The sequence below is a fragment of the Neophocaena asiaeorientalis genome, unplaced genomic scaffold (genome assembly GCF_003031525.2).
Source record: "Neophocaena asiaeorientalis asiaeorientalis breed wild unplaced genomic scaffold, Neophocaena_asiaeorientalis_V1.1 scaffold145, whole genome shotgun sequence".
Lineage (NCBI taxonomy): Eukaryota > Metazoa > Chordata > Mammalia > Artiodactyla > Phocoenidae > Neophocaena > Neophocaena asiaeorientalis.
Window position 1 is genome coordinate 4,228,030 of NW_020172629.1, and position 25,863 is coordinate 4,253,892.

General features: G+C 55.0%; 1 protein-coding gene across 1 annotated transcript in view; it reads right to left on the minus strand.

The window, feature by feature from the left end:
* Positions 1-25,863, minus strand: part of LOC112395784 (receptor-type tyrosine-protein phosphatase N2-like) — a 114,935-nt gene that overhangs the window by 83,695 nt on the left and 5,377 nt on the right. Inside the window, exons 6-8 of the mRNA XM_024739186.1 lie at positions 25,778-25,844; positions 24,258-24,470; positions 3,075-3,269 (exon numbers count right to left, since the gene is read on the minus strand). Of these exons, the coding sequence (XP_024594954.1) occupies positions 3,075-3,269; positions 24,258-24,470; positions 25,778-25,844 (475 nt within the window). The remainder of the gene's footprint in view (positions 1-3,074; positions 3,270-24,257; positions 24,471-25,777; positions 25,845-25,863) is intronic.

Below are 25,863 nucleotides of genomic sequence, written 5' to 3' on the forward strand. Positions count from 1 at the left end.
CCGGAGACCTTCGTTCTTCCACGGAAAGCCCTGCCTCCTTTCCAGGGGAGGGCGAATTCTGCTCACCCCTAGAAGCGTCTGTTCCGAGAGCTCTGTACCACGGCTCCCAGCGCGAAGCCACAGCACATACACCAACATCACACGGCAGTGGGTGGAGCGACGGCGAGAGGGGGAAGGCGCTCGGGGCTGAGGGCGCCTCCCAGGCCAGCCCTCCGACAGTCCTCCAGCGACAGGTCAGTATTTGGCTCCTCGGCTTCCTATACCGCTCGTTCCTTCCAAGGCCCCTCCACCCTCTGCCAAGGAGAACGTTCCAGTTCTGCACACCGGCCTCCTGAGCTACTCCTTGCTTCCACCCAGCTGTCCAAAGGTGAGTAGCTTGGCGGCTGGTTCCACCACGTCTTTAACTTGAAATGTCACATCTGTGTCACGTTCACGAGAGCAGCTAAGCATCAGGGACGGCGGGCTCCTGGGACTTGCCTGGACTTCGCATAACTTACCTCGGGGCCTCTGAAACCCCAGCGCGTGCTTCAGGGAGATGGCTGTGGCGGCTGTCTGATGACCGGGACGGTCCTGATGGAGGGCCGGATGGCTGAGCACTACACACCGGTCTCCCTGTGGCCTTAATGAGTCAGGAGGTCGGGGCTCCCGTGTGTCCTGAGGTCCAGCACAGGCGGCTTCGCTGCAGCCCTTGCAGATGGGAAGCCAGCATCCACGTGCCAGTGGCAAGACAGGCCCTGCGAACGTGGCTCTGGTCTGGCTGAATGTGTCCCGTGAGGAAGGGCAGCGGTTTCGGAGCCTAAAAGACGAGCCATTTTACTTGCTTTCGTGGATGAGAAGGTGTAAAAGTGCCAAGTGGGGCCCCCTTCTGCCACGTCTCCACACCTCGGGGTCCCGTACGGGGGGCCGAAGACCACGGTGGGGCCGAGAAAACCCCTCTGTAAGTGGGTGAGAGGGCAGAAAACAGGACTGGGGCGTGAGGGCCAGACGCTGGGGCGTGCACGGGGTGGACCCTCTCCCCGGTGCCCGGCACCTGCTCCCCACTCAGAGTCAGGAGGAGTAGCCGGTGACCCCAATTCAAATGAAGCGTCGGTCGGTTAACAAGAAGAAGCCTTGAGTCCAGGGGGCTGCCAAGCGCCCGCAGGTTTCTGGGTTGGTCGGCAGTGGACGTGGGTTTGGAAACTGTGTCGCCGCCGTCGCCCGGGGGACGCCTCGCGTTAGGCTCGGCCGCGGGGTGGCCTGCGGACGGCGGGTCAGCTCTGTAGTGTGGGGACTTCAGCTGAGAGGCCACCACCAGGCTCCCTGTCACATCTGCCATCCCACACGGGTACCGCAAAACACAGTTTACTACGAAACTACAACGTGTTCACGTCCCATTTGGAGGTGAGATACCGTGGAGCTGTAGCTCAGTCGTCCTGACATATGAAGACACCAGAATATGATAAAGGCTCTCGAGACGCATGCCGCCACCAACCTGTCAGATAAACGCACCTGGCTGTGTGTTGGCCCCAAAACCGAATCTCATCAGAAATCTGAATGAGATTGCTGGAGTTTCCTTTTCTAAAAGGGACGCACGTTGAAACGTTCTCTAAACTAATATAACTGTTATTTGTCCAGAGAAGAGGTTCCTTCCGAGTTCCTGGCTGTGGGCGCACAGTAGGACGGCAGCACACGTCTGCAACTTGAGCGATGCGCCGTCTCCTCTGGAAACTGCGAACCCTGGGACTCAGGCCCCAGCCGCACGCGACCGCAGTGGAGCCTTGGGAGCACCGTGCGCTCCCAGCCCAGGCCCTCCGTCCACATCCGCGTGGGGAGGAGGCAGAGGGAGGCGTCAGCTCAGCCGCACTGATCAGCCGAGCTGAACCTCTCAACTTTTTGGCTTCCCTCGTCTGTTATCTCTGCTCTGAGGTGCCCCTCAGTCCCCACATCTGGCACCTGTGCCTCCTGCCCCCAGATCGGACATCCCGGGAGTGGGCGCCTCCACCCCCCAACGTCCTGGGGGCATCCCCAGACCCACCTCCAGGCTCCACACTGAGGCTCTTCAGTGCAAACGTGGTTTCCCAGCTGCTCTGGGGTGACTGTCTGTGTCCTCCCACATTCTGGTGTGGAATCCTAACCCCCAAGGTGATGGGGTCAGTGCCCTAATGAGACCCCACAGAGCTTCCTGCCCCTCCCACACGTGAGGACATGGCGAGAAGCTGCCGTCTGTGAGCCAGGACTCGGGCTCCCACCAGACCCCAGGCCCGCTGGGCCTCCATCTTAGCCTTCCAGCCTCCAGACAGAGAGTTAATTAAGTGTCTGTTCAAGCCGCCAGAAGGGACCAAGACACTGGCCTTCCCAGTCCCTTCCCCTTCCTGGGAAGTTAGCTGTGCAGTGGAAACTCTCCCCTGATCCGCGAGAGCCCCAATTCTCCGGGGGTTAGTGACTCAGGCTCTGCCCTTTGTCACCCGAAGCCCCATCCCCAGTAGGAGAGACTACGGCCAGTGTGACGGTCACTGAACGGGGAGAGAGAGGCCTGTGGCCTGGACACCTGGGAGGGCGGTGTCCACGCAGCCATCAGCACTCGTCCACACAGCAAGAAGCGCTGAGTTGTGAACAAACCCTCTTAATAAAACTTGGACAGTAACCACGCATCAAGCACCATGTGCTCCAGGACGGGCAGGGGGCGGGTTCATCCTGGGGAGAGGGCTCCCTGCTAGGGAGGCTTCTGCACCGGACAGAGCCTCTGAAGGGCATACGAAGCAGCTGACCCCTCCCACGTCACTTTTAACGAGAAGCAGCCTGTGAGCGACATGCATTCACCCAAAGGCTGCTCAGTGAGTTGGGGGCTGGAGGAAGGAGAGGACTGCGTCTGGAGTCGGGTACACATGGTCGGCGCTCACCCATGCACATTTCCAGGGTGGGGGCCGAGGGTTCTGTGCAGAGCCGGGACGACGCTCCCTCGGGGGGCCCTGGGCAGAGGGGCTGGACATGGGGTGCCCTCCTCCTGTCGCCTCAGGCCGCACGCTAGGGAGCTGGGCCCCCAAGCCTCTCACGGGCACTCCCTCCCAACCCCGCGCGGAGAGCGCAGGCCTTACCAGGACCATGTGGCCGGTGGAGATGTCCATGTTGGGCTGCACTGGCTCCTCCGACCAGGACGAGGTGCTGCCCCGCGCGGAGGGGCTGGGCATCGGCCCGTCACTGAACTGCGAGGACACGCTGCTGACGCGGGACGTGTGCGCGGTCTCCGGGCGCTCGGACGGGCGCGCGGCCATGCGCTGCCGGCACAGCTCCTGCAAGACAGCGGGCGCCGGTCAGAGCCTCCCTACCTGCGTCCCCAGGGCCAGGGCCGACGGGATCCACCCGTGACCACGCACAGATGTACACACGCCACACAGAGACACACACAGGTACATACGCAGTAGACACACACACCCCCGACACAGATATACACACAGATGTACACAGATACACACAGATAGATACGCTATAGACACACGCAGATACATACACACGTACACAGAGACACACAGAGACACACACAGACATAAACAGATACACAGACACACACAGATATGCACACACACACACAGATAGACACGCACAGATTCAGAAGGGGCCGCTGGGCCAACTCTGGCCTCCCTGGACCCTCAGAATGGTGTGTCATGTGCACTAACTCAGGCCCCTTCCTTATCAGAACGTGGGCCCAGGTGGGAGGGAAGGGATTTTACACTGTGGACTGAAATACAGAAAAGGGTACCAGGCTCAGGATGTTTGCAGAAAAAACCCTCTTTTTGGTTCTACTTGTCCTCAAAACATCGCTCCGACTGGTAAAGCCCACACGGGAGGGAATCCAGAGAAGCGCATACGACAGGGAAAGTGCAGGGCGGATGGGGAACGTGGCCCCCTGGGCGGACACCAGACATGGGGCTCGCGCTGACGGACGAGCCCCCCACCCGACAGAGCTCGGCTGGGTCAGTGCGGAGTGTTGGGCTGCCTCGTACAGGGATGCGTGACCAGCCTGGCCGGGGAGGCCCCTCCGTGCCTGTGGCCCTGCAGCCGCCAGACTCGGGTCTCGGCCGTCACGCGGCCCCCGGGAGACTCAGCCGGGCGCCCTGCTCCCACCACTTCTGAGCGACCAAGCGCCCTTGGGGAGAATTCAACAGTCACGATTCGGTGACTCCCAGCCTCTGCCCAGTGAACACATCACTGTCACCCGAGCCGTCAAACAAAACGACGTCAAGAAGAAGTTTATAAGAGCATCTGAGTCCAAGAGTTGAAAACTTGTTCAGGGGCGAAAGGACTCGTCGGAGGTCTGAGGTCCCACACGCCCCTTGCTCTTCACCTGGTGCCATCTGGGGGCCGCAGCCCACTCGCCCAACCAGCGCCGTGCACCACAGGCCTCTCAACTCCCGCGGGCACGGCCTCGGCCACGGGGCTGGTCCCCGCTTCCTGTCCTCTCACCCTGGGCACTAAGGGTTGTCATGAGGCCGCTGAGGTCTCGCTCTCCCCGGGGACGCGGTGCCGGCTCCTCCCCAGGTCGGAGGACGGCTCAGACGCTTTGAGGGGGGCCGGCTGGATGTGAACCCCCAGCCCCGCTAGAGCACCTGGCGACGGGGATCAATGTGGGCACCTGGAGGAGGCGGCGGAAGAGACGAACTAGAAGAAAACAGGGCCAGCGGTGAGGGTGGGGTCTCCCTGCCCAGGGCTCAGGAATTTCACACGGCTTCTAAACAACAAATGTTTGAAATTCCACCCACGTTTCCTCAGAGTCTTAAAAACAAAAAGAAACCCAGACACGTCGGGTGATTGCAATAAGGCAGATGATACTAGGGACCAAGCCCGTGTCTCACTGATTTCCCGCTTCCGCATGTGGAACATTACTTGATTCTGGGAGTGCCCACCCAAAAATGTTTCTGCAGTAATTTCTGTGGTTTCCTTTAGTTCACCCGGAAGAACAGGCCCGATGAGCTCAGGCTGAGAGAGCTCAGAAGACGTCCTCCAAGAACCTGCTTCCTCTGGCGAAGATGTGAGATGTCTGAGATTCACCTTCTGAAGAGCAAAACATTGGAGCAGCTGGGTGTCTGCCCGTGGAGGTGCCAGGGACGAAGAGTGATGGCCAAGCCTGGATTCCCGTCCCTCTCCGGTCCCTGTGGAGAGTGGAGAGCCCTGGGCGGGGCGAACTTGGGTCAGGCGCTCAAGGCCCCCAAGCCTGAGTGCTGTCACTTAAAAATGGAAGGAACAGGACAGTACAGAAGATGAAAAGGGTTCATGTGTGTGAGATGCCCGGTGCGGTGCCTGCCACAAGGTCCCACAGTCAATCAGTGCAACGGTAGAGGTAGTGGTGCAGTGAAGATAAGAATAATTCTTTAAACCAGAACAAATTCTCGACGGCTTGGCGAGTTCAAAGATATTTCTAAAGGAAGCAAGAATTTTAGAGGCGGAGGTGCCCACAGAGCATCCGCTCAGGCCTCCTCATTTGGTAGATGATTAGGACTGACTTACAGGCTCGGTGAAGGCCTCACAGGTGCCTGGTGGTCCCCGGGGACTGAACCTGTGACTCAGGCCCAGCACTCTTCCCGCTGCTGCTGCGAGCGGATTCCCCTTGTGGGTCTTTGTTTTTAAAAATAAAAGCTGCGGTAAAGACCCAAGAAAAACCCGTCACCCCCATTTCCAACAGCAAACAATGCTGGACATCGGGGCCTGGACCGGAGAGAGGAGCCCGGAGGCTGGCAGCCCGGGTGATGTGGCTTTGAAAAAAAACAGGGACCCCGGGGGGGGGGTGGGTGGGGGTGGGGGGTCAGGCCTTCACCACGTGCTTCCATCTGCAAATAAAAATGGGTGCACCTGCTGAGGTGGGACGCCTGACCTCGAACTGACCGTAGTCCCGTTTCCACCTCTGGACTACCTGAGAGGTGGTGAAGCCAGGGTCTCTGGAAGGGTCAGGCAGTGGCGGGACCCCTGCGGCGGAAGCACTGCTCCTGGGAGGCCTGGGGGGGTCCTGTCCAGCCCCGGTGGCTGGGTGGGAGGGGATGTGACACACCTGGGGCACAGCAGCCCCCGTGCCCCAACCTCCCATGAGCCACCAGCGGAGGTGTGTTCCGAGGGCCGTGAGGAGACATTAGGGGAGCCCCTGCCTCCACAAAACTGCCCATGACACGCCCACCAGGCCACCCAGGCTCCGAGGCAGCTCCTCCTAGAACCTGGCCCAGGGCGCACCTGTTCCTCCAGAGGCTGCAATGAGAAGGTAACACATTTCACGTCGATTCTTTCTTAGCTTCCAGGAGACCCCCATCCGCTCACATCCTGGAGTCTTGGCGATGCCTGACCCTGAGTCCCGGCTGCAGCTGTTACTGGCTGTGTGACCTTGGGCAAACTACCGAACCTCTCTGGGCCTCAGAGAGGCACCAACCTGGCAGCTCTCGGCAGACGCATCTGGGTGACTGTCAGCCCTCGTCGCTAACCTCCTCAGCAAACCACACGTCCAACACTGCGCTGGATGCTGGGCACACAGGGCGGATGCAACCAGGGCCCGAATTCCGGGGGCTCACAGGCCAGCGGAGCTGAGCGGTGACGAGAGGTAGGGAGGTGTCAGGACGGGAGCCCCGGTCAGCGTGGAGCTGTGGGCGGGGACCCGGCGGGACAAAAACAGCTCTGGAGGCTGGGATGTGGGCGGTTCGGGCCCACGGGGCTGCAAGAGCTTCCCCGCGGGTGGGGCTGCAGGTCGGGGAGCAGGGGGACGGGACCGTCCCGTGTCACCCCTGGGGCGGCGGTGCTGGTGTCCCCGTCCCGCATCTTCGCTTTGCCCCCGTTAGTGTGTTTGGGTTTCTGGAATTAAGATGTTGGAAGCAAGCCGTGTGTGTGTGGCCCAAGGCCCACCTGCGCTGATGGGCTCTGGACACGTCGGAGGGAACCGTCCACCTGCGATTGGCATCTCCCTGCACCGCACCTGTGGCTGAGGCAGCGTGGCTCGTGGCTGTGGCTGAAGTTTTCCTGGTCCCTTCAGCCTGCAGCTCAGCTCGCCCACGGGGGTCTGCCTGCTGCACTCCGCGAGGCCGGGGTCCGAGCCACATCGTCCTGACCTGAGACACAGGTTGAATGACGTCAGGCTCAGATTCGGCTGTTGCATGAGCGGCAGTTGGGGAGCCAGAGCAGGGCCAGATCTGCCACTGGCTTCAGAATGACAGGGCTGGGGGAGCCAGGCCACGCACACGCCTGGACCGCAAGGTGGCAAGGTCCACCTCCACTGCTGCCCTTGAGCTTAACACAAGAAGGCCAGACCTATCTGTTTGTGACAGAAACAGGGATCACTCGAAAGTGGTTCAGTCTGAGCGCGAGTCTGGTGATCACGCCCCCCAGTAGGAGACACACCGGTCCCGCTGCTTGAGGAAGGGGCTCGGGTGAATCTTCAATCATGGCCTGTTCTGCGTGGTCCCAGGCAGAGTCCCTCCGTGTCCCTGTGGCCGCCGCCTGACCCCGAGCCCTGAGCTCTCACGTCTGGACACGCATCCTCCCCTGCTATGTCACCCTCCTTGCGCTGTCACAGGACTCTCTAGGTGTCCCCAGAGAGGCAGGCACGATGCAAAGAGATGCAGAAATCTCTGGGGGCATGGCCACTGCATGGCCTTTGAAATTAGTCCTTTATGTTGATTATAGCTTCTAAATTAATAACAGAAATTCTATATTTTGTCCATGCTCTGCACTATTGCTTTAAAATTTCTAAGGAAAAATGAACTTCTTTTTAGAACATTACTACCTGCCTTAGTAATGGTCTGGCCGGGACACTAACTGGATAGTTTTGAAATCCCTTAGGTTTATGGTTTTGTGGGGACGTTTCAGCCCACGCTCCGCAGATCTGAACCTCTCAGGAGGGCCGTCAGCCGTGGGTTTACCAGGGAGCTCTTGCTTCCATGCTTCTCCCCTCCCCAGACCAGATGGTGACGTTGTGAGTCTCCTTCTTCACTTAAAAGTATCATCTCTCCCTAAAAAGGCCTCCGCAGCCCACACGGCAAGGTTGATGGCATGACCCCACTGACCCCTTTGAGCCACGGGCTGGGCTGAAACATTTATTTTAAATGTAATTCGAAGTTCCCATCACTCAGGGAACTGCTATCAGGTCAAAGCCCTTCCCTGAGCTTACTGGCTGCATTTATTACCGATAAGGGCCACGCACGATAGGACAGGACACTCATGTCATCAAGTGACAAACACCACCATCAACCAGATCAGCCTCATGGAAGTAATGCCCTGTGCAGGCAGTTTAAAGTTCAGAGCTGTGATCACCCGTGGAGGGCATCTTATTTGAGCAAAAGGTAACTGACAACGCTAAATGAACTACACAGCCTGCTCTGAAAGAAACCTGGAGACTTAAGTTTTGAACTTTTCCTAATTTATAATCCTGGCAGCAAGCAGGAAGGGCAGAATCCACACCCGGAACACCAACTGCCCGGGTTAGGTCATGGAAACCCCAAAATGATACCAAGCCCATCGAGGTACTAATTAAGGCGTAAATTCACTAAAATCATAATTCCCTTCGACTTCACAGATGCAGCGCGTCCTCAGCGGGGCCTCGTCCTGAGCACAGAGGAGAGTTTGGCCAAGAGTCTTTACCTGGCTGGATAAAGAGGTGCGGCACCTTCCAGCCCCTCCATTGAAAAGAATCTTTTCAGGTGTTTAAGACCCGGACTCACTCGCCTTTAATTAAAATATGGCTTTGCTTATGATCTAGGACGGCACTACCGTCGTAGAAATGATCCCGAGCATTTGGCTCGATGACCTTGAGCTGATAAACACCAGTACCATCCTCGTGTAGCGAGTGATTCACACGCCCGATGACCAAGAGGCAGACCTACACGTGGGGTCAACCAGCCATCCATGGGTTCCCTTCAAACGGCTCTTTGCTCAGGGTGTCCCCCGTCCAGCGCTGCAAACCACCAGCCGCCGAGCACAGAGCCGGACACCCTCTGGGCTGCACCCGCAGACGTGGGGCGCCTCTCCCACCCGAGTGCTCACTCGGGCTGTGAGCCAGTGCCCTGGGTCCCAAACCACTCCCACCAGGAGTTTGGCCAAGTCTGTTTTCTCATCCAGTGCCTACACTTTAGCAGGAAAGAGAAAACCGATGTGTGTGTGTGAATGAAAAGAGAGTCGTTTTCCGACAGCAGAAGGGAAATCACTTATTTGGGGGCCGCGGTCCTTCGTTTTTCAGGATGTCTGTCTCTGAAGAGGGGCCTCGAGCCAGAGGGGACTCATCTCAGCGTGGCTGTGCCTTTCCAGCTTCTGGACCCTCGCAGGTGTGGAGAAGAAGCACTGAGGAAAACAGATGCGAGTCATCCCAAGCTCCCGACGAGGACGCTCACACAGTCACGGGCAGATGCTGCGATTCTGCTGTTGAGCCCACATTTGTACCACCAATGACGGCGGGGCCTCTACGCTGGGGAAGCAGGTGCTCTAGGGCCATCTGTGTCTTAGGAACAAGTCCCAGGGAGACGATGAAATCCATCAGTGGGAGAGAACGCCGCCCAAGACAGACCCTGGTCCACGCCGTGCGTCACGGGTCGAGGCAAGGACTCGGGCCCACATCACCCGGGTCTGAATCCCGGCTCAGCCACTTAGGAGCTGCGTGACTTTGGACAAGTTTCCTGAGTGCCTCAGTTTCCTAATCTGTGGAGTGGGGATGGCTGCACAGGGCTGCTGGGAGGATTCCACGAGCAGACATGTGAAGCTGTTAACACAGCGCTGGGCGTGAGGCCAGCACGCAGCCCCCAACCACACCTTCCTTCTGCTGGACGCAGCCTCCCCGCCGAGCTTCCTCGTCTGCAGCCGGGTACGGGAAGGGAGTCGGGACACCAGGTGAGGTCCTGCTCCCAGGGCACCAGAACTAGAAGACACGGATCCACTCGGGCCGTCCCTCTGCTGGTCCGTGGCACCAAGGGCCGTGTGGAACCCAGTTTGCCGACCGACCGCTGTCTTTAGCAAGAAGAATCTCTCCCCTCCCCTCCTGGGGAAAGCAGAGTTTAGAAGTTTCTAAGGAGAAAAGAACAGCATTTTCACAAAATAAACGCGTGAAGCCTGTGCCGCTATCTTAAAATATCCAAATGGCTCCTCGTTGGTCAAAAAAGGTGAGACAGGAGCACAGACTCTCCATCAAGAAAATGTGAATCACCATCTTGGTGCCGCTGGGGGTGCCTCCTGGAGGTCCAGCCAGCACAGCAGACACGCCAGCCCTGCCGGCCACCCCTGAGCGGGGGCAGGTCTGCAGAGCAGAGTCAGTGCAGGATCCGTTCAAGTCCGAGAGCTTCGCATTTTCAGAGGCAGTCCGTAGGGTACGAGGATGCGGGCTACGAAAACAGGATCACACGGCACGTTCTGATGTGCCGTCATCATTTTCTGTAAAGCCGCCCGCTTCTCTGTTGCCTACGGAGCCCAGGCCCTGGGATGTGTCTGCAGAGCCTCCAAGTGTCTTACGGTTCTTTGTAACACAATTTGCAAAGTAGGTTGACTAGGACTCCGGCAGAAGAAATCCATCCATACACATAACGACAAATGTGTGAGACAAACAAATGTCTCATCAAATGTCTCATCTCTCGAATCTTCATCTGACGGGGGAGATTGCAGACAGTGGGACTCACTCTGGGAGAAAAGACTCGCCATCCCCAGATTCTGCCAAAGGATAGACAGGGCTCCACAGGCTTGAGAAAAACCTCTTTCTTTGTACCTTTCAAGGAACAACGGGAACAAAGCAGTGGACGGCCTGAGTGCGCACACAAAGGCGGCCGGGTTTTTAGGGTTATTTGGGGAGCGTAATTAGTGGTAACAGGGCAAAACCAAGGCAGGATGCACAAAGCCGGGGAGAAAGCGAAATGGGTTCATTAGGGGGTGTGCACGGGGCGGGGGGCAATTACTCTCCAGATGGAGAAAACGCTCAAAAGGAGTGGCCTCCCTGGGAGGGGCCTGAGCCCAGCTCGTAGGGCACCAATAGCGGCCACAGAGCCGCTGTGACACAGAGGAGTCACACAGACGCTCGGCGGTGACAGTAAATACAAGCACTGTGGTCAACGCCCCAAAAGGCAGGAGGTGAGCCCTGGCAAGTCCCCTCGGGGTGGGGGACAGGTGGTGTTTACATTGTGCTCATTTGTATTCTCTAAATTGAGGAGGTATTATTTTTGTAAAAAAAAAAAACCCATACAAGGTATGTTTAAAATACAGCAAATTCTACACTGCATGTGATTAAACTTGAGTGAAATGTCTGGGGGAAAGCAGGGGACAAAACATCCCGGATGGTCAGGGGCCAGGAACGTCCCGTCAAGAAAAAGCATAGGAAGGAAAGCAAAGCCGTGTCTGATCAGCCGGCTCTCCTCCAATAGCTGTGAGCGCACAGCAGGTGTGACACGGAAGGAATGGCCTGGCCTTCGAGGCCAGCGGGGTGGCTGTGAGCACAGAACCGGGGACACATGAAGCGGTTTAGGGGAGGGATTTTACGTGAACGTTCTCACTGCGAGTAGCTCACCTGCTCAGTGTTGGTCTGGGGAGTAAACACGGGCGCATATTCTGTGCCCCGGGACGGCTCTCCCCGGGGTCCTGGGGTCCCGGTGCCGCCTCCTAAGGGATTGGGGGCCACGGAAACACAGCCATTTCTGGGTAAGAAGCAGAGGACACGCCCCTGGAGGTCAGAGCCGCAGCAGGTGCACTGGGCGGCCGTCCTTAGGCCGGCCCAGCCCAGATCCTGCTCCCAGGATGGGGCACTCGGCACTCAGCCCGTCTCACCGTCACTGGCGTGTGTCACGAGGTCGCCACCACCCGTCCTGGGACGCTCTTCACCGCCTCCACCAGGCTGCTCAGTGATGCCCAGATAGCATTTACCTTTCCGTGGAGGGACAGCACGCTCACACGTGCTCACACACCCGCATGCACACGCAGGGGAGAAGCACTTCTCCACGGTGGACCCTGAGCCGGGTTCCAGAGCCTCCGTGGGGCGGTGCTCATTCAGACCTTTAACTAGGGATGCGGCACCCTCACCCGCACCCCGACACCCTGATGACAGCTTCGGCCGCAAACCCAGGCTCCTCTGGCCGGACCGCAGCTGCGTTAAGTGCCAGGTCCCACGGCGTCAGTCAACTGCCCAGGACAGCTCCACGGCCAGCAGTGTTTACCAGGCGACATCGAGTAACTGTTCCCATCTTGTAAATGTCTTCTCAGAATAAAAGTTATAGACACATTTCAACTAAGAGAGGTGGACGTGATGTCCAGCTGGCTTCTAAATCTGGAACAGTCTACCGTCACAAAGCCAGGCCCAGGACCCTGACCCCGTCTGCCCCTCCCAGCCACCCTGTGCTCGCTCCCAGCCCCGTCCTGCTCTCCGGTCATCGCCACATGGACGGCCTCTCACCCCGCAAGCTGAGGACAGCGGTCACTTTCCTGTTCTCTGCCTCCCTCGGCGTCCAGCACAGATCGGGGAGGCTTCGCTCGACGCCCGCTCACTGGTGGGCATCACCTGCAGCCAGCAGCCCCTAGGGCACCAGGTCCCCAGCCCTGGGCGGCGGCCGAGATGCTGCCGGAGCTGGAATCAGGCCCCGCGGCTGGAGGCGCAGGCTTCCTGCTCAGACCAGGCAGGGCTGGGAGGTCATTTGTGAGCCCAGGCTGGCAGCTCGAGTGTTCTCGTTCTCCAGAGCTCTACGGTGCAGCGTGCACAGTCAGGAAGTTCGCAGCTGACGTGTCGCCTGAAGGGGGGGCTTGGAAGGTGCGTTACTAAGTGTGCGGACTTCCTCCAGAACGAATGGGACGCGCCCACCGTGGACCAGGTGCCCCCGCACCCCACCTAAGGCCCGTCTGTCCTTTCAGACCTGAGACACGCTCCGTCTGCTCTGCCCCCAATCAACATCAGGGCGAGATCGGGAAAGAACTGTGCCAACAAAAACACAGACTCCAGCAAGCGTCTTCCCCCTCCCCACCCCGTAGTTACCGTGGATTCCGTAACGATCTTTAACGCTTCGGCTGAAAGTTGGAATTTGAGACCCAGGGCAGAGTGCGTCTGACACACAACCCCTGCGAGACCCCAGCTCTCACAGGAGGGCTCCGGTCCAGCTCCAAGCCCCCTGGCAGGGGCGCCATCCGTAAGACAAATAAAACAGTAAACACCTGGACTCCTGCGGTGGACGACTCACCAGACAGCTGTGCCTCAAGGGTCCCCAAAGTCAGAGACGCCTCACAGCTCATGGTTCAGCTCGGCCTCTGTGAGCGAAGGTGGCCTGGAGCGGCCCCACCTGTGTGCACCGGCTTTTCAGTTTCACGTTTCATATTCAGACGATTAAAAATAGCCAAGTCAGGTGGAAATAAACCGCCCGCCTCTTCACAGCAGCCTGGGCCTGACGTGGCCTAAGAGCATTAGCAGCTGTTTTCTGTGAGAGACTTTTGTCACCTTCCTAGTTTTCTTCTTGCGCAAAAGATACTGAATCCTCATCACCTGTCATCACCACCATCGTCACCTTGGTCCACATCTTCCGACTCAACACTCCCTGTGCCCCGCGCTCTTCCGGACGCCGGAAATCAAGAGTGATGGTTTTCGCGAGAGTTCTAAACGCTTCCCCCAACCAGCTCCTCTCATATCGATACCTTAGATTCACGTGTCAGTTAGCTTTTATTGAGCACTGAGAGGTCCCTGCTGGTGCGGTGTGTTCATTCTACCGACCTGGCGGTTCAGGAAACTTCCTCGCCTTCCAAGAGGACACGCCGGGTAAGAAACAAGCCGAGTTCTGAACCCAGGTCTGTCTCAGCCCCTGATGTGAAAGTCCCTCCAGGTGTGAAGGGTAATTCCAGGGCACCGGAAAGGGTTCTCGGCAGGGGCCCACGCTGGGCGGGCGGAGGGTGTAGGGTCCAGGCTGGCGGACAGATGGGATGCTTTGGAGAATAAAGCAGGTGGAGGGCTTTCAGGGTGTGGGCCGCGGTCTGCACAAAGGTTCCGAGACAGAAGCACACAAGGGAGAGTCCGGGGTCGATGCGGACCAGCCAGGAGCACAAAAGGTATTCACAGCTCCCCATTCTGCGGCCGCTGCCTCATTAAGGCGAAGGGCAGGGCCGAGACGGAGCGGAGAGTAGGAAGCAGCTGCCTCTGCGTCTCAGAAACAAACGCACACCATTCTGGGGCCCAGTTGCTCCACGTGAGGCCGCTGTGAATGGCGATCCTGCAGCACGACACACAGAGCTCTGAAGACCTGGGTCTGGGGGCTGCACCGCTGATGAGCTGGGTGACTGTGGGCAAGTCACTTTCAGTCTGTTTTATCTCAGTTTTCCCGGCTGTGAAATGAGGGCTCTGACCTCTAAGGCCCGCAAAATCTGTCACCTACAACCAAGAGGGGACAGGTGCCGAACGTCCATAGCAAGTCCGAGTCGGCGACGGCCCTCGAGTAAAACCAGCGAGGGGGGTGTCCTGGTGCTCAGGAGGAGGGGCTGGGAGAGGATCCAGGAGCAAGTGGACGCTCGGGACACTGCTGGCGGGGGGACAAGAGCCATTTGTCGCGTGCAGGGCACCAGCTCTGCTTTGCTGCCTCTCTTGGAGTTGATGTGAAATCTGTAGACCCAAGACGTGCCTGGGAGACCCACCTCTAGAAGCAGGGGCTACAGGAGCGGGTGGTGGAGAGCAGGCAGAATTAAAACGCACCATTTGGGGCTTCCCTGGTGGCGCAGTGGTTGAGACTCCGCCTGCCGATGCAGGGGACGCGGGTTCGTGCCCCGGTCCGGGAAGATCCCACATGCCGATCACAGTTATTGTCCGGGAAACCCGAGGTCCAAGGTCAGAAAAGAGGCAGTTCAAAAGCAACCGACCAAAGAATCTGAGATCTTTTTCCCCCTAATTTTCTCCCTCACGTTTCGATTTCAAATCTGTGGTCACTGAACTCAGTATTTTTCTTCTTGAAGGTGGGGGAGGAAAGGGAGGCCAGGGTGGGGAAGATAAGCCTGAAACAGGTGAACCGGCTGTAACCTCCCTGCCAACTGATGACTGTTTTACAAACAAATCTGCATTTGATTTCCTCCCACTCAAGACCCTCCTGGGTTCTAGTTAAAGTGTGTGTTGCGCTGGCTTATGAAAGACGTAATTTTAAAAAGATTCCTTTGTTGGTTATTCTTCTGCTTCAGTCTTTAGAAAAAAATGATAAAATGCTTACCTATAGAGCAAATCCAAAATCTTAAACTTTAATTGGATGATTTGCATCTAGTTACATATTGACACTAACACCCTGTGTGCGCTAATAATCCCGCACCTGTCACACAAACTCTTCTAGCTGATTTGCGATTACACATCGCAAAGTCAATCCAAGTTGAAACCTGTGCTTCGCGTCCCTAACCCTCAAACACCCTAGAGAACTGTGCGTTTTAAAGCATCTGGACTTACTTCCTGATATAATCATCTGTGAATCTTCCTTCTTCTACTCTCCAAATAATCACAAACACAGACACATACAAACATACCCAGACACCTAATTTTGCTGGTTGCATTACCTTTTACATTCAAAAATCTTGAGAGAATACTTTTTCACAACTGTCACCTCCCTAACTGGAAATCACCTTTATGAAAATCTTGCCCGTGCTAATAAAGAAATAACCTACCAAGATTCCATTTTTAATCATCAGCAAGTCTTCCAAAGCAGAAAACCCCAGTGGAGACCTTAAATATTTTGAGCAACAAAGTTTAAGAACAGTTCATCAGGTGGAGAAGAGAAACACTGTTATGTAGCTTCTCTAATGTCACAGACGCCGTTACCGTGATGTTCCCGAAAAAGTGACTGACCACTGCACAGACCCACGTGCGGCACAGACAAACCCTGCCTGGTTCCTGAAATTCCCTCTATTCCATTTGTCCGTGACCCTCTCAGATCTGGGCTCAAGCTTCCCCATCGCCTCTCTCTCCTCAACACAGGCTTCAGCTCCAAGAAGACGTCGGTTTGTTGCCCAGCCTTCTGGCTTCGCTCCATCCTCTCCCAGGCACCCCTGCCTCCATTTCTCTCCGTCTGAGTCCCTCGCTCACCTTCTCTGGGAAGCCCTCCCTGACCACCCCAGGCTCGCTGGGGCCCATCCTCTGGGGCCCACAGAGCTGCTTGTCTCAAGCACATGCCTAACCCAGTGTGAACCGGTCCTGCCTGTAAACTCCAACGGGAAGTAAAGTTCTCTTCTGCCCCTATTGTTTCAGAAACTGTGACTCTATCATTGGAAGAAATAAATTCTGCAAAAGACACTTTCTGGAAGAGTTCTAAGTTCAGCCACGCAGCCTCCCCAAGGCTCTCTGAGGTGTTCATTCCTCAAGGGTGACCCGCACGCCAACAGGGATGCAGACACAGATGCAGGCTCTGGGGGCCACACCCAGGCCGGGGCAGCTGCCAGCCAGGGGTGGGGAGAAGGGAGAGGCAGTCACGGGGCTGAGGCACAGAGACTCCAAACCAAAGGGGCCTCGGGAGAAAGTGACGCTGACGTCCAGTCTATCCCTGGGTGGGAGAGATGGCCTGCATCGGGGGCTCATGCTGGAGTTGTCCTCCCCCCCAGGTCCCTAAATGTTCCTCCTCTGACGCCCGGAAACTGCTGTCACCGCCCGAGGCTCCTGGGCCGGGCTGTGCACTCGCTCTTTCTGAAGCTTGCCTTCCTCGAAATCCGCGACTCCTGTTGCCTCTAAAGGTCCGAGCCGTCATTCCTCCTCTGACCACCTTCTGTAATCTCTTAGCCTCTCTTATGCCAGGTGCGTGCTGTGCTAGGGGCTGGGCTTGGCCATTCTTGACAGGCTAGTGCATTTCACTGCAGGTGATGCCACGCGGCACAGAGACATCCCCTGGTACCCAGCAAGTCTGCCTGAGAGTGGATGGCGCCCATCGGGGGTGCGTGAGAGTGGAGTGCCCTTGGGCCAGCCTCCGGGAGCAGGCACCGGGCAGGTCTGTGGGCTGCTGCTGCCAGCGGCCTGCCCCGGGCCGTGGTCTGCAGACGCCGCCTGCAGAGAGCTGGGCTCTGGTTGAAGAGGCCTCTGGGGAGCTGCCCTCACCTCTTCCTGGGGACAAACGCCGTCCCGGGGGAAACGGGTGAGCAGAAGCTAAAGAAGTTGGGAGACAAGCCCTCAGAAGGGGAGACGGGTGTTCCGGGCCTGTTAAACTTCGCGGAGAACCGTCTTGCCCACTTACAGTGACCCTCGGTCTCTGATTACCTGCCTTCTAGAATTCCTTCCCCACCCTCCTACCATTTTGGTCTAAATCCCCGTTTAATCCATCTTTCACACTTCCCTTTACTGTTTCAGGCTTCTCCTCCCAACGCCCACCTTTCAGGATGGCACAGCATCCTCTGCGAGAATCCGACGGCAGCAGGTCTCCAGGGACACCTGGCTGCACACAGGCTACCTCCCCCCACAAGGGATGCCCAGGCTGCGCCCCTCGACTGGGCAGGGGCGACACTCGTACTAGGGCAGGCCTGGGGGGCGGGGAGCGGGGGCTTCTTCTGACTGAGGGTGGCCTAGACCCAAATTCGCACCCCGGGTCCACCTTCCCCTCCAGACAGTGGACTGATGACTTGACTCATCTCTGGTCCTGGACAGATGGGGGAGAAGTGCTCCACAGAGTCCCTGGAATGCTGTCTCCACACCTGGCCTTCCCCACGACGACTGGATTTCCTAGAACAGTCCAGATCTCCAGGTTTCTCTCCGGTTTTCCCTAGAGGTACACTGCTTTCGCTGCAGACTGTATGTGCCAAGTTTTCGTTTAGAAAACGCGCCTGCGTCTCTGGACCAGGGCCTGATGGAGAGAAAGCAGCCCGTGCAAAGGCGAGGAGGTCGTAAGTGCACACTTGGGCTGGGAGGGCTGGGCCCAGAGCCGAGCAGCTGAGACGACAATCCCACACCCACCGACAGGCACTCCTGAGCACCACTGTCACCACGAACAGAGGCCCCTTAAACAGAAATCAGACGTGAGATGCACTGGCCCCTCCGCGACCTTCTCTGACCCTCAAGAGCCCAGAGAAGAGTACAAAGCTCCTTCCTTCCCCTCTTGTGGTGAGGAGAGCTGGGCTCAGAGGAGGGCTCGGCCCAAGTTCCAGCCGATGTCACAGGGTGGGAAGCACGGGCTTGAACGAACTTAAATATTGGGAGAGAAAGAAATTTAAGAAATGGCAAGTGTAGCAAAAGGGAAAGAGACTAGGAAGAGCTGTCCCGTACCGTCCCTGCAGCCCCGCCCAGCCTTCCTGCCTCCAGGCCCCGCTCCACCTGAGCTCATCCTCCTGCCTGGCGTGCCCCCCAGGCACCCGGGGGGCCAACTTTGCGGGCCCCCCATGCCTTCTCCACCCGCCGGCGGGCTTTGCGCTCCTCCCCGTGACCCTGCAGTGTTTGATGCCCACGCCGTGCCAACTGCCTCCTGGTAACTCTGGGACGTGCTGCTTACCAGGGCTTCACGTGGGTTTACAGCAAATGAAATCATCAGCGGAGCGGACAAACGCTGCCGACTCTTCCTAAGTCTCCCTCCACGAGGAGGAAGGCGGTGACGGGGCCATCAGATCCGGGGCCCGGGGAGGGGTCACGGCCTACCCCGTGCCACTCCTCCACGTGTACAATGAGCCCTGCTTGCCCGGAGCGGCCATGCGGTGTGGACCAGTGGCCAGAGGCGGCTTTCGAAGCACCTCCGTGGGCATCGCTTGGAGGGAGCCTGTGGCTGGGGGCGGAGGGCAGGGACTCTCAGGGGGTCTTCCCGGGCCCAGGGTCATCCTCCCCTCGTCACCCCCCAAACTGTCCCCCACCTAGCAGCCGGTGAGAACCAGACCTCCCTCTCGGACACACTTTCTTCCCTTGGCTGTGACAGAACAAAACGGGAGGACCTGGGAAAGGTCGCCGGACACACACGAGGGAAGATAAGCCCCCCCTGCTGCCCCCGCTTCCCAGACGTAACTTCCCGGCCAGCCTTGAGAAACACTTATTTGAGTAAAATCCAGATCTGCTGGCACAACAGGAAAATGAAAACAGACCAGAATAAGTAACGCGGGATCCAGAAGAAGCCGCAGAATCCAGGCCTCAGAAATCATCGTATTAGAGGCTCCAGTCTTTTATTTTCAACGTATCTCACCGAGGGGTCTGTTACTTTCAATTAAGTCTGATCTAATTATCAATGTCTGATCAGGGAAGTGGCTGCTATATTAGGACGGCAACATGTTTTCTTTACATGTTTAGATATTTCTTTGGCCATCTTTCCAGACTTCAGCCTCTCCTAGAAGATCTGTTTCCAAATCTCAGGAGCTATTTTTGAGAACAGAAACCAGAGAACGAGCATGGAGTCGCTGCTTTTGGAAACCGCGTGTTTGAAAATTCAAGATGTATGAGCAAAACATGCTACACATTCCGGTCTTCCAGAAACACGTTCAGACCCAGAGTAGAAAGGGATCTGGAAGGTTTGACTGAGTTTGCAGAACAGCTTGTTGGCCCTGGTACTGACTCCCTGACACTGAACACACAGACAAAAAGCAGGTCCCGGAAACGCTCAAGGCGGACAGGTCCCTTTGCTCTCATCACCCCAAAAGTGAGCAAGTTTTCCTTGGGTTCTCACAAGGCTGCCTTGACGAGCATGGCGTGACTTAAAGTACAGGGGAGCCCGGGCCTGTCTGGGGGTTGCGGAGGCAGGAAGGCCCCGGGCCTCGTCTTCAGCAGCCGGGCTTCTACCTGACAATACACCCCCTTGCAAAACCGATCAGAATTGGGAAAGTTTCGAGTGAGTTCTGCCTGTGGACGTTGGTACTGCCAGCTACTTCTGCAAAGGCAAAACCTGAAAGATTCCAGTTGTCAGGCTCGACTAGGTTATCACAGAAAGAAATGTTCTTTAATAGCATTTCAGGGCACCCTTCCATTTTTGAAGCAGATTTTGCTTATTGGAAATTTGCACGCAAAAGTATTTTGACCTGAGAATTTAAACATCAAGCCAAGCCAAGGTACCGTAAGATGCACGGCTGACTGAAATGGGAAGGGCTGTGGTAGAAACTGGCGGTGGATCAAGTATACCCCAGGAAGTCGCTGTTTTCCACCTCAACCGGGAAACGTTTCTGTGCCGAGTGCTACACCAAGCAGGGGGAGAGTCACCTAGGAGGGCCCCTGAATCAAAGGCCAGGAGAACAGCCGACTTGGGACCTGCCCTCTCTTCGACAGCCCGGCTCTCCTTGCTCTCAGGCACGAGCGAGGACGGGGGCCTCTGGGCTCCCGGGTGCGTCGGCCCGAGTCGGGGTGAGGGGACCATGGCCGTCGCTTCCCGAAGAGTCTGGAGCTAGCGGGCTGGGCCCCGGGCGGCTCTCTACAGGGCGCCTCCCGACCGCTTCCTCTCCTCTGGGTCCGGTTCCAAAGGCCCCCAGATTCCCAGGGAGCCTGTGGGCATTGGGAGACAAACCATCAAAAGAGGCCTCGCCGGCAATTCCGCAGGAGCCTGTGCCCTCACGTGGGGAAGGGGAGTGGCTGCCGCTCTGGGAGGATCAAAGCCTCAGAGACACGGACTCAACATTCAAAGAGACTCAGGGAGAGAAAGGCGGGGACGCCTTCTAATCATCTAACAGCTTGTTTCTGCCCAGTTTTACCCAATCCCCGTGCACAGAAGTAGGACAGCGACGTGACAGAACACAGAATGTGCTGGTAGCCTCGCCTCACAAGCCCACCGGATGCCCTTGGGGAGCGCGTGTGTGTAAATACACACTCACGTGTGCGTACAACATACGTGTCACGTGACATGCCAATTGGGGGAAAACAGGAATAAAAGTAAAGAAATCGGCTTTTTAGATCAGGAAATACAGACTTAATCCAAATACATTATGTTGCTCTATGTAGAGGACAAAAATAACATTTACTGAAACAAAGGGGAAAAGTTTGGCAGCGGAATTCCATTAAAACATGACCTTTAAAGATGGATTTCAGTTCTTCTACAAGTTAACATACCCAAATCTTTCAAGTTTGAGCAAATTAAACTTTGATAGATTACCTGGTGAAATTGATACCTTGTTAAGTGTTAAAGTAAGCATTTATAAAAAAAAAGTTTATTAAGAAAGATGTGATTTTCCAATAGGTAAAGCAAACAAAAATATCACACACTTACGCGTGTAAACTAACTAAGAACCTTTAACACGCTGACTCTGTCTATGAGATAGTTCTATTTTAAGGGAGAAGAGAAAAAAAAATGTTTAAACGTGTTTGCATTCGAAGCTACTAATGCAAACTACTCACTGTTTGGAAACAATTTATGAAAAGCCCACTGATTTTTCAGGAACCCTCCACGAGTCCGCTGGAACCTCAAACCCCAAGCCACGGATTACGCGCATGCAGGGGCATGGCATGGACCACCGGGGACCACAGGGGATGGATATTGGAAGACGCAGACCAGAGCTTTACGAAGGGCCAACCACACGAGGGCCTTCCCACTAGAAGAATCTGGCAACACCACCACTGCTGTGCAGTTCCATTAGGACACGTGGCCTCTCTGGCTCTCTGGGAAGAAGGAATCACACACCCAGTCCCTCCTCCAGACCACCAGCCCCGAGCCTCCCCTCCCCTCTCTCCCAAGGCCTGTGCCCTGCATCCTTCCTGCACGGGAACACTCAGGTCCTTCGTTTAAAGGGTGACCTCATATGCTAGTATCGGTAAAACCTATGACACTGCCACCTACCATTCCACCTTTCCTAGGCCACTCACTTACTTCTATACTTACACAATACTCTTTTTCTCCTTCAGAAACTTTATAAAGTGAATTGAATATTTCCATCATGTCCCCGTGAAATAAAGCATAATAGTAAATTGTTCAATTTTCCTTGTAACTCCGCGATGAGAATTGCACTGAGGTTATCCAGAACCTCACCTGTACTGTAGAATTAGCTAAGTGCAGATGTTCAATGATTTGAAAACGAAGCGTGGAAGCAACAAGATACTGTCCTAAAATTACTGTTTTGTGCTTGAAATACTTTAAAAAACTTTTCAGACAGGTTTTTTAAACTTGAAGGGGGTCTCCATGGCAGTTACAGAAAAACCTAAGAAAGCACGGATACATGAATGAAAGAATACCTGCTTCGTTTACAAATGTACAATCTTCTACGCGTAACTACACTCTTACAAGTCCTTAATCCATGACTCAGCCAAATGGAGAGCTAAAAATCATGGCATCCTTATCCCCTGAGTGTGTTCTGCTAAAAACAAATCAAAACAACACAACAGCCTAGTGCCAGCATGTTCTCACCAGTAAACAGGCCACTTTGAGGGGGCAAACCTCCACATTTAATCAAAGTAGTTCCCACAAGGGTGCCCTGTAGTAATTTCAAAACTAAGCCCACCAGAAAATCTTTACAATAATTTCATTTCCAAATTTTCCTAGATCCTATTTTTAAAGGAAAAGTTTTTTTCTGTGTTCTCCCCCCTACCTTTTTTATTACTATTATTAATCTGGATTGAAGAAAAGCACACATTTCATTTATTGTCTGGATTACAGATTCTTATTAAACAAACCAGAGCTCATTATAAAATCAATATCAACTTAACCACCATGCCCCCAGGAGGAACCACATAAAGGTCACTCCAAGAAATTCAAACAATTTTCCTGCTGGAAGGGCATGATTTTAATTACAGATACTATTAATTAGAGCTGTCACCGGGAAGCTTTTTTTTCTGTTAATTATCACAAACTCAGTCCTAAGTGTGCGTCTGCAACCTGCACTTTTGTCAGAATTAGTCACTTCTGCATGCAAGTCCAACCTTTCCATTCTATCAATATTTTATATTCAAATTTCAAAGCATATCAAAGGATGCCGTGCCTTCTGCAAACCTCCGCCCGTAGGATCTGCCGTCTCTCACACACCTAACAGAGCTAGTGTGACAATTTATTTATGTCCCGCACAGGCCTGGCCCAGAAGAGACCCAAACGCCTACACTGGTTCTGCTCAATAGAATTTCTGGGTACATTCTTACTAGTTTGTGTGACATTTTCCCCCAAGCTTCTTCTTCAAATGTGCTTTTTCTTTTGCTTTGAGGCAAAGCTAGCCCCTGAAATGCCATCTCCCACACATCTGAAGTTGCTGTTTCTTTATAAGAAAAGATCGTACTGACCAGGCTTCTGACCCCCTCCAGAAAACCAGAGGTTTTCTTCATTCAACAACACCACCGAGAGTTTTGAAGTAGGGAAAATAGTACTTTCTGGTCTCTCTTAAGCAGAGCGATTTTATCAGTTCATCCCAGCACCTTATGTGAGACAGGGTCAGGGTGGCTCTCAGACAAGCTCCTGGGGGTGGGCTGGGGGCGGTGTTCTAGACAGAGCTTGAGCAGCTCCCCAGCAGTGCAACTGTGATGACAGAATTATAACATTTATAGCCGTGACTGTAAAACAGGATGCATTATTTACACGACATATTCCATATCACAATCACGTGACTTCAGAAAACAAAGACTCTACTCCAATGGGAGAAAATCTTTTACAAAATGTATCTATTGAACATCAGAAAACGATGATTACGTAAATTACCTTCCCAAATGGGAAAATATACTTGGAGTTGCGTTATATTTTACGTTAGAAGAAATCAAATGCCCCGACTGGTATATATTCTGGGCTTGCATGAAGATGTGTTTTCATTACAGAACATTATTAAATCTGGAGTGTGTGCTCCGGAACTCCCAAACATTCTGTGAATATTTTTTTACGTCCAGTTTCGTCTGAACCTCCTCCCCTCAGTCTCATTGGTTCCAATTTTTTTCCAGGTGTGTCTGGACTGTTTCTGCATCGCCAGTGCATGGCTCCACCACTGCTCTCCCGAAGACATCCTTGGTTTACTTTCCATCTATCAGCCTTAGATGCCACTTTATCCAAGTAACAGCGAAGGTGGCAACAGATCAGGTCAGAGGATCTTTTCACGTAAGATCCTGAGGAAGTCCATGATTTAAGAGACATCTTCATACATCTACACAACCAATTTATCTTGCAACTCTGGCATTTTTTATTAATAGTGGCCAAACTAAGGAAGATAACAGATAATACATAATTCATGTATTATACTTCTTTCACATTTCTAATTAGCAGCCCGCTTTCACAGCTAACATGAGACCATCCCAGAACAGCGTAAGATTAATTTAGAGCAGGAAAACTAGGGTTTCAAGGTATTTACATGAATGCTAATGAGAAGTTTCAAATCGTCATCACACAAGAACCCAAACTATGAATAAATGAACAACTGCTGGGAATGGGGGAGGGGCCAAAGACGACTTAAACAATCCGTCCATTCCAGTGGTGAATGGAACCGAAACAGCACTTAGAAAAGTCTCTTTTTACCTGGTAGGCGCTGGTGGCATCGGGGTCCGTGTCGCCCCCAGGTCCCGAGAGCTTCTCCTTCAGCCTGTACCGAGAGCTGTGTCGTAGGCAGTAGATGACGCCGGACGCCAGCAGGACCGCCACGATGGCGACGATGGAGACCAGAGTGAGCACGATGAACTTGGTCGAGTCCTCTCGTTCTGCCTGGTGAGGCAGAAGCTTGGGTTTGCTTTTCTGCAGAATAGGAGAGGGGGGCAGGTTACTACCCAGTGAATCCTGAGTCCTGAAAACCATCCCTTCCAAACGCAACCTAAAACGTAAAGCTCTGGGCTGGCACTGAGACGACAGGAGGGCGTCCAGGAAAGCAGCCCTCGGACCAGAAGCTGCAGTCATTGCAACACAGCGCGCCACAGACGGCAATGTTTTCACAAGGAAAGTCATTAGAGGCGTCACTTGTTTTTTTTCTCTTAACGGCCGCCGTTTTTCAAACTTAACGGTATAAAGTATTTGGCAGCTAATTCACTGCCTTAAGTAAAATAAAGCCTTCGTCCCTTCTAAAGAGGTACGCGGGGAGAGGATGCTTCACAGACGGTGGGGCTGGGGTGGATGGGCCGGATGGGGGTGCCTAGCTCCTGCTGTGCGTAAGGGTACCAGCAGAAGTCCAACCACTGAGCCTGCTTCTGTGAAGCGTCAGGCTAATATTCTTGGATACATTGCAGGGAGTTGCCATCCCGGAAGCCCCTCCACTCGCCTTCCAAGGCACGTCCCACTCGTCCCCTCGTCCAGACCTCGGACCTGGGCCGCGTCTACACCCCGCACAGACCCCGCACTTCGCACCTCGGCACTTTTCCTTGAAAGGAGCTGCGAGACAGGGGCGCACTATGGTCCAGGAGTTCACTTCTCGGCGGGTGAAAGGTAAGGGAGCCCAGGTCCGTCGGATTCTCCTGCTTCGGGGGGCGGGGTGGGGGTGGGTAAGAACATCCTTTCGGCGCGTTGCACGAGTCTCCATGCACAGAAAGTTGCACAGTGCGCGGCCTCATTAGCTTCATTATAAGGAATATCAGCGACAATTAAAACGCCAGTGGACGATGGAGACTCGGCCAGCACACCCTTCCGCAATTACTCGGGGAATGAATAGAAATGCACGCCCCCGCCCCAGTCCTGGTTGCTACAAGATGAGGACAATTAGCAAACTCCTTTCCACCACCTAATTTCGCGTGGTAACAAAATGGATTTTTCCCCATGAATGCCTGGCCGGCCTATTCATTATCTCTCTTCTATTAGTAATTTTCTGCTCCGTATTCAGCCTCCCAACTCTTCATTTCCTCCTGTCTCCGAGTGTACACAGGGCCTCTTATGTCAGGCCGGGCCATTTTTATCTTGTAATCATAAAGGCCACCAAAGCAATTATCGCCGGTCCTGACTGGAAAAGCTGGTCATTAATTAGCTTCCTTTTGCCTTCGGTGCCGCGGATTAGCTGGTGCCGGGACTGGGTTAATGGAAACGCGGGTGAAATGAGAAAAGACGCCGGATTTTCTTGCCTGGATGCGAGGCTCCGAGGAGGACAGCAGGTCCGCCAGCGGCGGGAGGGATGGAGGCGCGGGGACGCTAGGGGGAGACGCGGAGG